The sequence below is a fragment of the Lynx canadensis genome, chromosome A1, assembly GCF_007474595.2.
Source record: "Lynx canadensis isolate LIC74 chromosome A1, mLynCan4.pri.v2, whole genome shotgun sequence".
Taxonomy (NCBI): Eukaryota; Metazoa; Chordata; class Mammalia; order Carnivora; family Felidae; genus Lynx; species Lynx canadensis.
This window is the reverse complement of record NC_044303.2, coordinates 105,005,004-105,020,482: the sequence shown is the minus strand read 5'-3', so window position 1 is coordinate 105,020,482 and position 15,479 is coordinate 105,005,004. Positions and strand designations below refer to the sequence as shown.

Genomic DNA, 15,479 nt, shown 5'->3' with positions numbered 1-15,479 from the left:
CCTTTGTATTGCCAAACTCATGCCCTGCTCTGACCACTGTAGGATGTAGAGAAGAAATTAATTTTATGGTCCCAAATGAATGAATTCAAAGGTCATGAGAACAGATTCACTGCGTGTGATGAATGACATCACATTAACTTACATTTGATATCTCTGGAAGAGTCCAAAGGTGGTCATTTCAGGGAAAATAAAAACGTGTTGGGTCCTTTTGTCTTTTAAATTTCATTCTGACAGAAGTATTTCTCTCTTTACCCAAATCAATATAAAATATTGAGGAAGTTTTGACTTCTTAACCAGACCTCTCAAATACAACATGTCGTTTTACCATTTCCAAAACGCTGTATGTGTTCTGTTATTTGAAATATCTGGAGTGAACCCTGGTGAGTAAGACTCACCTCTGATGCAAATGCAGTGTCAGGACAGCAGCAACCCTGAGCAACTGAGTTGCCAGAAAGAACACACAGGGACGGACGGCAGAGCCCCGTTGGAGTCGGCATCTGCTGCCCAGGCTTTCTGCTGGAGATGCTGTTGCCTTTGTACGCGAAGATTTCAGGGTTGTCTTTTTTGTTTTTGTTTTTTTGTTTTTGTTTTTTTTATGTAGTGGAATGAGAAAAAGAAAGTTGTTTTTGTTCGACTATCTCTAAGGAATAACGGGGAAACTCAATGTATCGCGGAGCACTGAAGAGATGATGCTTTAAAAAGAAGGGGGAAAAGGTTCTTTTCTTTACCAAAAAAGGCCACAAGTGTCTCAATTTGACGCCTACTCCCTACAGTCCAAGGGTCAGCCTAAGGCTAACTGTTGGAAAAAATCAATTGTTTCGAAGGTGTGCTCCAGGTAATTCTGTGTTTCCTTGAGTTAACTTTGGGGTTCTCTGTAAGAAGCAGCCAAGCCATCAAAGGAGTGAACGCTGCAGGTGTGTGTTCTGTCACCTCCCTGACCAAGTCGCCATCACAGGTGCTGGTGTGTCACGTGAAATCCCTGCAGATAAGTGGCAACTCAATAACTGGCAGGGACAGTGCCTCACGTATGCTACTGGCAGAATGGACACACAATACACATAGGTTAAGTGACTCACCGAGACAGGATACCACAGAGGGTTTCATGCCTTTAAAGATTCACAACCAATCGTTCTTTCTCATGAAGTCGCTTCCTCATGCAGCTTTTTAGCCCTTCCGCTTGCTCAGGTAGGTCAAAGAGAAACCAGCTTTCTTCCATTCTATTGGCATTCTCTTGAGACAACTCCTTTGAAGCGAAAAATATTATTGCCTGATAGGTATGCACAGGATGAGCGTCCATTCTGGGTTACCTGGGACGGTCCAGATTTAGGCCCATTGCAGGTTAATTATTAATAACGCCCTCATTTACACTCAAAAGTGTCCCAGTTTGGATGATCAATTATGTGATCACCCTAATGAAGGGCTTCGTAAGAACAGCCTGTAGTACACGCTCAATAACCAATGGTTCCTCGCTCCCCTTCTCCCTGCTTTAACCAAGACTCAGAACACACAAATCAAAAGGAGCTCCATTTTGAAATAGTAACAAGTTTCTCTATTTCAAGCATGAGCCATTCGCCTATGGTTACTTTACTATTTTAGTAATGACCAATTTTAATAGATTTGATTTTATATATTCTCATCTCCTCCCTCCAAAAGGAAAGAAAGAACAATGCATTTTTGTCAGGCAAAAAGATAAGTGGCAATAATACAAGAAACAGAGAACATATAACATAATTTTTTTCATTAACAATCCAAGCACTACAAAACGTAGACTATACAACTTAAAAATGGAAATACAAATTAATGAAAAACGGGGTACATGTCATATTAGCAATGCAAAAGACCAGCTTAAGCATAGTTTCTCTAAATCGACAATTAATAAAAGGAAAGTGCCCTTTTCTCAAATATGCACAAAAATATTTCGGTCACGTCTAGGGAAAAATTAATCAAAACTTTCTGCTAATTCTATATTACAGCATGTATCGCTAATGGTTTACAAAACCAAAACGTCTTCTTACACTTAAAATTTACACCCTTTCCCAATCATTATACACTCGTTCAATCCCGTCTGTCAAAAATAAAACAATCTATTTTCTGTATTTATGAAATAATTATTGATATGTCATGGACCTTACATGGTGAATGTGTATGATGGGGACAGGGATCAGAATGATGTCACAGATCTAAAGTGGGCCAAGGGTCAAAGAAGATTAACCTCTGCCTGCCACATCTGGACAGTGATTTCTGAAATAATGCTACTATGGCTAAAATAATTCTAATTTTTTATTTCTTCATCCTAAAAAAGTCTAAAGTTTTCATATTTAAATTTGCTAACCAGTTCTAGAGTTTATTCAAAGTCTATCCAGTATGCCACTCGACAGAACTTTTCTTCCTGGGTTCATATTATCCCTATAATTCTAAATCCAGGTGCAAAAAAAAAAAAAAAATGTAAGGACTCAATAATACTCCCCTTTTCTTCTACATGTTTAGTGATTCACACCAGATTTTATGATACACTGCACAATCCTAGGTACAGGTCTGCAATGCAAATGAGAAAGAAAATACTTAGATTTTAACGGTTTGACCAAACACCAATGTCACTGCAGCCCACAACTCCCTCCCAAGGACTTCTACAAGTTCATGCTTTTAGCCAAGATCTTATAGGAAGTCATGCTTCATGAGCGCAGTTCTAAAACTAAGAAGAATAGGAAGTCACACTGATATCTCCTTCCAGGCCACCAGTACAAGAAGGACCTACGATCAGCCAGCCTCAGCTTTGAGCTTTCTGGTTCACGTCCAACAGTTGCCTACCAGGGAGATGAACATTCCCATAAGGTGGCAAACTCGAGGATAGAGGAGAACCAACTGCAGTTCTGGAAACTTCCAGTGGCTACCAGGCGGATCTTTGGTGTCATTCGCTGCTGCTGCTGCTGCTGCTGCCGCCATCCTCTTGCTTGGGGGAGGAGGAACTGTCTCGGACGGGCAGCAGGTCGTAGTGGCAAGGGATGTGACTGTTCTTTGGGAGGTCATATGGATCCTGGGTGAGATGCCCATTGTTGCTGAATATTCCTTGGACAACACTCACTGTAGGTTCTGTGACAACCAGGGACACGTGAATTCATCAGCAGTGGAAAATTTAGACAGAAAAGAGTATGGCATTTCTTGCAAATCTCAAACATACAAGAGGGGCATTTATAAAAAGATAAATATTATTTTATGAAACAAATGATGCTTTTATAATCACTTAGGGGTGGCTACTCTGGGCTGTGAGACCAGCTGATGCACACAATGGTGTTCTGCATGCCACTGGTTTGCATGGAGACATCAAGGAATACACAGAAATCCTGGATATGAATCATTGTCTGAAAAACACCTTGGAGATGATCTAGTCCAAACCCCTGACTCCACAGGTCAGAAGATTAAGGTCCTTCTAGGCTAACTCAGTTCATGGAAATACTTAACAAGTTCATTTTATGACTCAGGACCCACGCTCTCGGTTCAGCTCTGTGTTAAAGTGGTGGGTTTACAGGACGGTCCAAAGCGGAATAGTAACTGACTTTTCAACGATAAATCTAGGTCACTACAACTTCCACTGTAAAAAATCTGCCTTAATTCTTTATGAATAGTTATTTATCTTCTCAGTGACATGTCGATGGCCTAAGTTGCTAGTGACTAGAGTTAAATCGGCCACTTCATTTACAAGTAGTAGAGAATTTTCTAAAGTTTAAATCATAAACGCTGAGAACGAGAGAGAAAAATTAAAATACATGGCCCTACTCTACCTACTCAATGATACTTCTGATTTGTTTCAACTTTCCCTGAACGGTATTTGTAAGGGGCAATCAAAACAATTCTAATTTTAAATTGAATTCTTATTAAGTTCCATCAGATTCACATCTGAGAATATTAGCAATGTATTAGACACATTTAAAAGTAAAATGTTCAATCCTGCTAAGAGCATGAATGTAATGGATGCAATCAGGAAATGGAACCACCTGCTTCATCCACCTGAACCGCTTGTTTTGGTTAATGCGACATAATAGCTGAGGTGACACATGCGCTATTCCACATGGGGGCTCAAATATTCACTATGGTTACAAGGCAAGAGATGGGTGACCAGGTGAGAGATAGGAAAATTTACTTTAAATTTTCTAGCTGGTATCTTCCCTTAAAAATTTAGGTGACAGGGGCGCCTGGGTGGCGCAGTCGGTTAAGCGTCTGACTTCAGCCAGGTCACGATCTCGCGGTCCGGGAGTTCGAGCCCCGCGTCAGGCTCTGGGCTGATGGCTCAGAGCCTGGAGCCTGTTTCCGATTCTGTGTCTCCCTCTCTCTCTGCCCCTCCCCCGTTCATGCTCTGTCTCTCTCTGTCCCAAAAATAAATAAACGTTGAAAAAAAAAATTTAGGTGACACCAATTAATATGATCACTGTAAACACAGCTTTGCACTTAAAATATGACCACTGTTTTGAATAATGTTTATATGAACTGTTATTGTACTCTCAAAGACTCCTAAAGACTTTAAAATCGTTTCAAAAAAATTCTTAGGTGAGGCTCTTCCTTTGGTTAGGGGAACTCACCAACTTCATAGACATTCTTGTTGGCTGACGTTGAGTTATTGATCTCTGCATATGGGGAATCTCTCCGTGCTGGTGACTTCATCTCCACATAGCCACACTCTGAGTTTTTGGGGATGAGTACAGGTGGGTCTTTAATAGTGGCATATGGGTTTTCAGAACTGCTTAGGGAGCAGTTACTTGAATTATATTCAGAATTCTTTCCCAAATCTGTGAAGAGAGATGGGGGAGGAAAGCATGGACAACATTGTTTTTTCTCCTGGGATGACTTACTTGGACAGATTACTTCTTTTCCTTTGTAGCTAGTTTTCTCTAATTGTATACACCAACAACAAAACCATACATTCGTCACTTACTTTGGAGAGACTCTGCTATAAAATGACTCAGCCACAGAGTAATTTCAGCTCCTCTCTAAGGTGAGTATCCACGTAAACATTGTGGATTTGATTTAATTTTGATTTTCACACTCCAAATTAATTCCATTTTAATTTACTAATTCCCAAAGGCTTCAATCAAGAAACCACCTGCTGATGGCCCCGGGAGCACAAGAAGGTTCTATCATCACGGCGAGGGAGGCATTTGTGACATGAAGATTCCTGGTAAAACCCCAGGACTGGGCACATGAAGTTATTCATGTAACCATGTGGAGCTCTTCTTATTTTCCCTGCTGTTTCCATTTTTGCATTTCTCGTTCCCCATAAGTCATATATCTTTTCAAGGAAATATGAGTGTTTCCCCAGCAAACTGAAAACCTTTGTTCCCCCAAACTTATGCCCTAACATGATCCACCTGTGGTCGTGCTTTTGATCTCAGTGAACATTTTTTGTGTTGTTTCATGGAGTAATCAACCACACTAACAACTCTACATTTTCTCTAAACTGCCACTCTTGCTTGTTTAGCAAATTATTTCAGTCTCTGAGATAAATTTAAAAAAAAATTATGATTCGGATAAATGTACTTCTTCCTTAAACTTAGACCATACCTTTCAAGGATTTTCCCATATAACTTCTGTCAAGTCCAAAAGCTCCTGTGATAAAGAAGAAAAAAAATGCCCAGTGAGATCTGGAAATGAGAAAAACCCATTTAATATTCCAAGGTCATGGAGGAAGCTCGTTTGAGCACCTACTACTTCCCTACTGCAGGAAATAACCGAGCTGCTGCTTTCCAAACCTTTGTACCCAGATCACTCATACCTGGTGTCTTCAGTGCTTAGAATTTAAAATACATATATATGTATCATTCTGATCATTCTGCTCATTTACAGTGAGTTGTGAAAGGTTAATCAGTAAAGGTAGAGAACGAGGCATGGATGGATCGGTACACTTGATTCAAGGTTGTACTATGGAAAGGACAAAGCCAGGACTAGAACTGAGACAAAGGACTTTCATTTCATCACTTGCCCACCACGTGACTTAGACAAGAGGTTCAGCTCTCTCGGTGTCAAATTTTTGGCTCTCAAATGAGGAAAACAAAACCTGCCTTGCAAACTTTACAGGGTGGGTGTGATCATCAAGTGAATTGGAGCATATGCAAAGCCTCATAAATTCTGAGGCACCGTATAAATGAGTGGTGTTTCAATGACCGTAATGTTGAATGTGTCCTGTGACCCCCAACTTCAGTCTACATGCAAGCATTTCAAGGGCTCCTCAATGATCTTTTAAAGAAATGTTATAGACTTGGATTAGAAACAGAGAATCAAGTAATGACTTGTGATGAATAAGTCACATAAGAAGGAGAATGGTAAGGAGAAGGCCCCCGGCCACTGTGCATATATTCCTTGTATGTCCTGTGGGACACACTTTTGTGGAGAAGAAGGGAGGATCCCCTAAAGGGAGAGGATGTGTGTAATATCAATCATCATGGGACGGGAAATGGGAATGTCTTCCTCTCTCAGAGACTGTTTTCCTTCCTCTTGGGTCCAGATTGTGAAGCCAAGTTCCCAGGTGGTGGGAAAGGTGCCCAGTTACACAGGGAGGCAGGACAAGGATGAAGAGTGAATTAACCTAACCAAAGTGAGCCTCTGGCTTTCACCCTAAGAACTACCTTAGAAGGTGATCTCTATACCCTTGGGATATCCCACCCAGTAAACGTGTTTTTTGTTTATCTGGGGCCTAGGGCTACACTGGATCGTCTAACGAAGTGATTTATGGAAGGGGGCTTGGCACTTGGTGTCACTTTAATCTCCAGATGGTCTGGATGAAAGGTTAACCACATGGGTGGTCAACTGTGTTGACCTGATCGAACTCTAATAAAAACTCTAGACGCCAAGGCTGAAGTAAGCTTCCCTGGCTGGGAATACTTCATGCATATAGTCATACACTGTAGCCAGGAAAAGTTAGCACTTTCCATGATTCTACTGGGAAAGGACAAGTGGAAGTTTCTGACTTTGAACTTTCCTTGATGCTGCCCACTGTGTCTCTTCCCTTGGTTGATTTTAATCTGTATCCTTTGGCTGTGATAAACTGTAACAACCATGAGTATAACAGCTTGCAGGGAGTTCTGTGAGTCTGTCTGCCAAATCGTTGATCCTGAGGGTGGTCTTGGGGATTCCCAAACTTTATAAAGGGACCGCATGAAGACGGGCAGGACCTGTGGCCTCTGAGAGCTCCCTATCAAGGAACCATGTCCTTGCTACTCTGCCAGATTCATTTAGCTGTCTCCGAATTGTAGCAAAGTCTCATGAGATGTCCATCTCGGTCTTCGCTATGCAATGGCTAGAGTCCCGCAAGGGGCTCAGGAGAGAATCAGCATGAGGCGGATAGTAAATTAGGGAACACGAGTGGCACTGTTAGACCAGCGCCCCTGCCAAGTTCTCTCTGGGTGCTGTTTTAGCAAGGGAGCAGGCGGGTGTTCTCATAAACTCCCTCATGTCTCAATTCCTGGATAGATGCTTTCAAAAGCCTACCTTAATCTAATTCATTCAAGGAGCCACAACAGGATCACTATCCCTAAGTCACAGTGAAGAGATCAGCTGCAGTGGAGTGATTAGCCCAGCGCCCTATCACAGAAGTAGGAATCAATCTCAGGGCTTTCGTGTCAAGTTCAGGCCTCTTTCACACAACATCACAACAACTCTTCCATCATTCAAATCACCTACTCAGTTTATCATCCATAGTGTGCCTTATCCTGTTCTTGGTAAGGGCAGACTTTTTCTGTGCAACAACTGTAAAGGACATAGACGGGAACACATGAAAGAGATCCAGAATTTCCAATGAAGATTTTATACTTTTAACAATCAGTTCCGTGGGCAGAGAAGTTTATCTGTGACCACTGTAGTGACTGTGTTCTAGAGTCAGGACTAGCAGGTGTAGTCATGGGTAGCAGGTGTAGGTGGAATAAGAGAACTTTTCTCTCATTAGTGCCAGGTAGTGCTTTACTAATACCAATTCATGTATTTCTTTGAGCTACATCACTCATGTAATTTAGACTTAAAAAAAAATCTCGGGGTGCCTGGGTGGCTCGTTGGTTAAATGTCTGACTTCAGCTCATGTCATGATTCACGGCTTGTGAGTTGGAGCCCCAAGTCAGGCTCTGTGCTGACAGTTCAGAACCTGAAGCCTGCTTCGGATTCTATGTCTCCCTCTCTCTCTGCCCTCCCCCACTCTCTCTCTCTCTCTCTCTCTCTCTCTCTAACATAAACATTACGAAAAATTTATAAAACAAAATCTCTCTGATGTTAAATGATTCAACCAATACATATAGTGTGAATCTGGTATATAAATAATTCAACTATGTTCACAAATACACAGCTACTTGATAATGTTCATGTAGAATATAAATAAAAGTAAAGAATTTGTACTCATTTTCCTACTTTAACATTTGCATTTCAATAGTAATAAGGGATTCCAGAGCCCTTAAAGATTGGTTCCTACATCCAGCTCAGGTGATTTGACATATAAGGGCTTCACAGAAAGAACAGTGGAGGAGTAGTTGGAAGACCAACTTTGAGACCTGGCTTTACCCCATTCCTCTATGAAATCTTGGATGATAAGAGAGTTAACCTCTCTTTGATGACCAGTGTATTGCTCTATAAAACAAGATTCATAGAAAGGACCGCCCAGGAGTGTTGTCAGATGCAGCAAATAAAAACACAGGAAGGACAGTTACATGTGAATTTCAGAGAAACAACAAATTATTTTTAGGGGAAGTATGTCTCTTACAACATTTGGGATATACTTATACCAAAAATATTTGTTGCTGCTCTGAAATTCAAATTTAACTGGGTTTTCTGGAAGCCCCACCATCAAATAAATACAAAAGAAAGGGTTCACTACCCATAAGGCAATGCACACATCCATTATGGTATCATCAAGCACCTCCTTGAAAATGAGGTGCAGGGGCGCCTGGGTGGCTCAGTCGGTTGGGCGTCCGACTTCGGCTCAGGTCATGATCTCGTGGTCCGTGAGTTCGAGCCCTGTGTCGGGCTCTGTGCTGACAGCTCAGAGCCTGGAGCCTGTTTCAGATTCTGTGTCTCCCTCTCTCTCTGACCTTCCCCCATTCATGCTCTGTCTCTCTCTCTGTCTCAAAAATGAATAAACGTTAAAAAAAAATTTTTTTAAAAAAGAAAATGAGGTGCAACAGCTTGGCAATGGCACTATTCTTTCATTGGGGAATCACAGCAGCTCTTTAAGGGTGGTCTAGGAAGCCCTACCCCCTTTTCAGCAGGGCCACGAGATCAAAACTATTCTCATAATAGCACAACGACATTATTTTCCTGTTTCTCTCTCATTCTCTCTCAAATGCATAGTGGTTTTTCAAGAGCTGCACCAAGTGTGAGATCACCGCTGACTGAATGCGGAAGCAGATACGAGAATCTATCCTCTACTGAGCCAGATGTTAAAGAGATTTATAAAAAAAAGGTAGAGCAGTGCCACTCTTCTCACTAACTTGTTTTTGTTTTAGAAAATGTAGTGATTTTTTCATAAAAATGTTTTATGTTATCATGAAATGAGGTGACATCTATTACAAGCAAATAAATAACTACTTTAAATGGTCTCAGTTTTAATTGGTAATATCAAATGTGGTGAATATGAAAAGATATAACCTATACTGACAGCAGCTCTTTGGGGTTCTTGATAACTTTTAGGAGTGTGAAGGGGTCCTATTTCAAAATGTTTGAGAAGCAATGGCTTACTGTACTCCTGTTGATAGTTTCATTTCTTCACCTAAAGGGAAGGGGTTCTCAAGTGTGGGTGGCCCATGGTAAAAGAGAGCGAAGAGGAACACATATCCTGGGACCACCCTGACAGGATTAAAATCCCAGCGCCACCATTTAATAGGCTTTGAGACTTTTCTCAAGTTACTTAACCTCTTCGTGACTCAGTTTCTCAACCGTCGCACGGACACAATGGTGACGGTAATAGAACGTACTTACCAACAGTACATACTTGTCAGAATGACGTAAGTTAACATATGTGGAGTTAGAATGGGAGCTACACGCAGCCAGGGATTCTTGTCTCTTTGTATCAATCCCCAGCACATAGCAGGACCTTAATAAATGTTTGTTGGATGAATAAAGCACCTAGGACAGCAATAAGCCCCCATACAGGCATTCGGTATAATTCTATCATTCTGCTTCTTTAGGCATGTTTCCAATAAATCGCTTTGGCAGATCATCAACCTGTGACTATCTGAGGTGACTAAAAGGTGAAGGAGCCTGCTGAGGACAGACACGGGGAGAACTTGCCAAGCTCGTTGAGGTAGCCGCCGTGTTTCCAGTCTGCCGGCAGCGTCCCCGTGCAGTCCGCCACAGGGCCCCTCTTCCCGGGATTCACATTTTTCAGATTCACAAACAGCTGGTTGTTCTTTGACTGTTAAAAACATAAACCGTAAACGGCATCAAAAGAGAATGCAGCGTGGCACAGCACCGTGTTGCCGATCTGGGGAAAGCATGTCCGGGGCAGGAATCGAGGTCTGCTTTTCCAGTGAGGACGCACAGAGGGGCAGAGGTGACCACCGGGCAGGCCGCAGAGGGCAGCAGGAGTATGTGTCTTCTTTGGCCCAACTAAACCCCCTATGGCCTCAAGTTCTTCATTTCACTTAGTCGCCCTGTTCCCATTAGACTTTACTTGGGTTAACATGCAAAGAACTTTGAAGTGAAAACACCAAACTCTGGGTTTGAGCTCTCCCGCCAAACACTGCATGATTTTGTATGAGTCACCGGTGACCCTGAGCAGTTTTCTTAGCTTAAGTACGAGGATGAGATGAGGTACTTTGCCTCCTTCTCTGAAAATGTAGGCGAACAGACGGCAAGATGCACATGGAAGTCTCCCGGGAAGGTGAAGTACTACCTACCTATCAGGCACTGTAGTTAAAAGCCAGCTGCGTTAATTTAATTGCAACTGGATTAATTTCACTACCTTGGTTTTTCTTCCAGCAGAGAGCTGGAATCAGACGATCGGGATTGGAGGAGCACCTGGGTGGCTCAGTTGGTTAAGCGTCCAGCTCTTGATTCAGGCTTGGGTCATCATCTCATGGTTCCTGAGATTGAGCCCTGCATCAGGCTCTGCAGCGTGGAGCCTGCTTGGGATTCTCTTCTTCTCTCTCTCTCTCTGCCCCTCCCTTGTTCTCTCTCTCTCTCTCAATAGATAGATAGATAGATAGATAAATAAATAAATAAATAAATAAATAAATAAATATTTTTTAAAAAAGACAATGGAGACAGGAAATATAATTTGGGGCGCTCAGAAGGAAGCAATGTTTGGGATTTCGGAGCAATCTAGAAGAGACTGGGGTGAGGTGAGTGACACAAGAGGAGAAGCCTGGGTATCCAACCTCTCTGGGCATCTATATAAAATGAGGATAAAAATCACTCTTGATTCATAGAGTTGGTATGAAGATTAAATGAATTTATATTTGTAAAATGATTAGAAATGCTTGGCACATAGTTTGTTGCTATTTGATCATTTGTGACCTACAAAAAAGAAATCTCATGTGGTTGAACCCAAATAAATGCATGTGGTTGTTGTTTTTGTTAGGAAAGTGCAGGGGGCCCCCAAAGGGCATTAGAAGAGATGTGGTCAGAAAAGACAAAAGCGAAGGCCCAGGATAGAGTCTGCTTAGGCCTGCTCTGAGACATCCTTGGAAACCTCATGCAGTATGAGAAACGTTTTTCCAAAGAGGTGCAACGGAAACAGCGCAAGTTGGAGACAAGGAGACCGGGGACCATGACTCATCCTGCAGCTGCCTCCCTCAGCAACTAGGAAGCTGTGTTTTGCAGGGACTTAAAATCCCCAAGGCTTGTGTTTTTTACCCGTAAACTTGGGATTCTAATACGCACCCGCAAGACTGTTGGGAGGAACCAACGAGATAAGAGATATCAAGCTCCTAGAACCCCATCTGGGAAACGGCAGCTCTCCCCGATATGCCCGTTCCTTTCCTCGCCCCCCTACCCACGTTCGGCGACCTGGAGCCATTTCCTCTCACCTTTGCGATGGTCATCCTGTCTCTGTTGTTGACGTGCGGAGATGTGGCGCACTGGGTAAGCGTGTGGTAGCTGGGGTTGGTGAAGTAATGACTGTTAGCATTTCCGCTGTTGCTGTGGGGAAGGGTTTCTGTAAGAAGAGAAGGAAACGGTTAAGGTGACAGGCTCTTCTAAATCCGTGCAGGTAAAAAGAAGGCAAAATAACAAGTATGAATATTGGTACCACTTCCAAATCACAGGCTGGGCAGAATCCCCTCCTGCCTAGCATACTCAGCAAAGCTTCTAGAAGCAGCAGGTGTCTGCCCTCCTACCTGCCTCCCAAAAAAGTGTGCATGGGTCCTCAGACAAGTCCTCTTTGCTTTGAGGCTTATACACCTGGAAAGCCATTGCTTTGAAATGAATCCTGTTGTAACTTTCCTCTTTTTTTTTTTTTAAGACACTTAAGCTCTTGCCATAATATTCTTTGCTAGAAATACACTATTAAGTAAATCAGCTGCTTTGTGTATTCCCCCTAGAATCAGTGTATTTATAGACATGTGACCCACCTGAAATCCTGCAATAATTGCCCAAAATAATAAATATTTAAGTGTTCAAGTTTATGTGGTTACTTCTGATGAATGAGCAGGTCACTTAAAAATCTACCTTTATGGGGACGTGTGACAGAGAGATTCTAAGGAGTTTTCTTAATGAACGGCTTTGGTTCTTGCTAATCCCACAAAACTATTTCTTATATAACTTGGTTGCTATGCAGTTAATGATGTGTATGGGCCCAGGGACAGGTTAGAAGGCACTGTGTTAAGAACCCAAGGCCAGAGACAAAAGACCTGCTCCATGACTTTGCCAAAATTATGGACACCTCCTTCTCTCCACTTCCTATCCCTGACATATGGCAAAAGCTTAGATGCCCAGGAAAGCTGCCACCAGGTTGAAATTCCCTAAGTCTAAAGCAACCTCAGGGATGCCTCGGTGGCTCAGTTGGTTAAGCAGCGGGCTTCGGCTCAGGTCATGATCTCGCGGTTTGTGAGTTCAATCCTCATACCAGGCTCTGTGCTGACAGCTTCGAATTCTGTGTCTCCCTCTCTCTCTGCCGCTCCCCTACTTGCTCTCTCTCTCTCTCTCTCTCTCTCTCTCTCTCTCTCTCTCAAAAATAAGCAAATATTAAAAAACTTTAAAGCAATCTCATAATGAATTCAATTTCAAAACCCTCCTAGAAGACAACGGTGGTCATTCTGCTCCTGTCAACATATAAAACACATCTGTAACAAGGGATGTTTTTCCAAAATACACCTTCCTCCAGGCTGATGGACAGCACAGCCAAACACCCAGTTTCAGAGAACCAGGATGAAACCTTACTTTTCAAGGAATAGGATGGCTCTAGGGACCAGTCTTACCTGAAATGGCATAGTCTGCATTCATGACCCTGAGAGCAGGGGTGTAGGTAACTGCTGGCATGCTCGATTCCTTTCCCTTCTGCTTCTGTCTATAAATAACGAACAGTGCGAGGAGGAAGAGAACAACCAGCACCAGGATGATGATGCCGACGATGGCCCCGATCTGATAGGAATCGGCAGGGAGAGCCGTGCTGGTCCTGCTCAAGCTGTTCAGATTTCCAACGATTATGACACCAGCTGGCCAAAGGAAAAAAAGAGATCTGAGCAAGGACGACAACCTGCCGGATGAATGTTTGCACTCTATTCGCAAAATTGTCTCACTGTGCCAATGACTGGGTATGTTCAGTCAGTGAAATGTTAATTCGGAAACCTTTGGAAACAGCAGGAAGGAAAAACAAACATTCTTCATTTGCAGATGCTCTTGGTTTGTCTGTGCCCAGAACAAGGCTGCTCTAAGCCTCAAAAATGAGACCAGATTTCCTGAACCCAAAGACTCCACACTAGGGTTTGGGAGCTTCCCACACACTGCAGATTAAATGCTTAGACCAGAGGCGGAATTCATTGGTGGTAACGATTTATCTAGTTTTTACCATGCTTTATTTATTATGCAGTAGTAAGCTTATGAAGGGCTAACTCCTATATGTCTCAACTGCCTAACCTTAATTTTAGGTCTATGTCTATCCTCAGCATTTTTTTTTAATGTTTATTCAGTTTTGAGAGAGAGAGAGACAGAGAAAAAGAGAGGGAGGGGCAGAGAGAGAGGGAGACACAGAATCCGATGAAGGCTCCAGGCTCTGAGCTGTTAGCATAGAGCCCAACACAGGGCTCGAACCATGAGATCATGACGTGAGCTGAAGTCACTTAATCAACTAAGCCACCCAGGAGTCCAAGCATTTCTCTTTTTTAAATTCTTTTTGAGAGCGTGTGCACAGGTGCACCCCCTGCCTCCCCCCCCTCCGCCCCACAAGAGCGTGTGCAAGCAGGGAAGAGGGGCAAAAGGAAAGGGAAAGAGAGAATCTTAAGCGGGATCCATACCCAGCATGGAGCCCAATGTGGGGCTCAATCTCATGACTGTGAGATCATGACTGGAACCAAAATCAGGAGTCAGACACTTCACCAACTGAGCCATATAGGCGCCCCTATCCTCAACATTTCTAGGAATAATTTTCCTTCCAAGGATAACTCCATCAAAAATCTAGTTCAAGATGAGGGTCTGCCTTATCCTAATTTCAATGGACTCTTTCCCCCAAGTTGTATTGTTCCATATAGTGATATTTTTTTTTTTTGTGACAGAAAGGTCTGTTCCAATAATAGCTGATGACATCACCTTAAAACCTTACTCGTTAATATTTAAACTTTAGCTTTATATAATTTCTCCTCGCGTTCCATCCAATGGGGACAGGAAAGCTCTGAAGTGGGAGTCAAGAAACCGGGCATCTAAAAAACTGATCCAGATATCCTGAACTTTCCTTTAGGCACTGAAGTCTACAGTTTCACCATCTACAAACAAGGCACCTGGCCGCCCAGAAGGTGCTTCCAGCTCAAACGTCCCTGTGACCTCATAATTCTAAGCATTAGACCTCCTTATTAGACAGCGTGCCCTGAAACATACAGCAGTGTGCATTATGAACACAATGCATGTGTCCTGATGATGTGACTGTGGAACAGAACATCTTGTTGTTACGACAGACAAATACAATTCATGAACATGCAAAAGTTACTTAATGAAAGACAATGAAACAGGAATACATACAGAATGCATGTTTTAAGATGGCTGCCCCACAACGCTGTATGAATTTTCCAAAGCCCCCTAGAGCCCATGTGGTTGTTACCCTCTGAAGCAGAGTCACACCTTTCAGGAGCTCTCTGGTGGCCACGCTTTAGAACCATCAGAAGAACTTTCTCTTTTTTTCATTTTCATTTTCATTTTTTTTTTTTGATAGAAAGAGAGAGAGAGAGAGAGAGAGAATGCATGAGCAGAGGAGGGGCAGAAGGAGAGGGAGAGAGAGAATCTTTAGCAGGCTCCACTCTTAGTGCACAGCCTGATACAGAGCTCAATCCCACGATGCTGAGATCATGACCTGAGCTGAAATC

The 15,479-nt window shown here is 42.7% G+C and overlaps 1 protein-coding gene across 1 annotated transcript in view; it reads right to left on the bottom strand.

The window, feature by feature from the left end:
* Positions 1 to 1,721: 1,721 nt before the first annotated feature.
* The window catches only part of MEGF10 (multiple EGF like domains 10), a 134,904-nt gene continuing 121,146 nt past the window's right edge, over positions 1,722 to 15,479 (bottom strand). Inside the window, exons 19-24 of the mRNA XM_032592755.1 lie at positions 13,386 to 13,622; positions 11,997 to 12,124; positions 10,258 to 10,381; positions 5,554 to 5,598; positions 4,575 to 4,781; positions 1,722 to 3,090 (exon numbers count right to left, since the gene is read on the bottom strand). Of these exons, the coding sequence (XP_032448646.1) occupies positions 2,909 to 3,090; positions 4,575 to 4,781; positions 5,554 to 5,598; positions 10,258 to 10,381; positions 11,997 to 12,124; positions 13,386 to 13,622 (923 nt within the window). The 3' untranslated portion in view covers positions 1,722 to 2,908. The remainder of the gene's footprint in view (positions 3,091 to 4,574; positions 4,782 to 5,553; positions 5,599 to 10,257; positions 10,382 to 11,996; positions 12,125 to 13,385; positions 13,623 to 15,479) is intronic.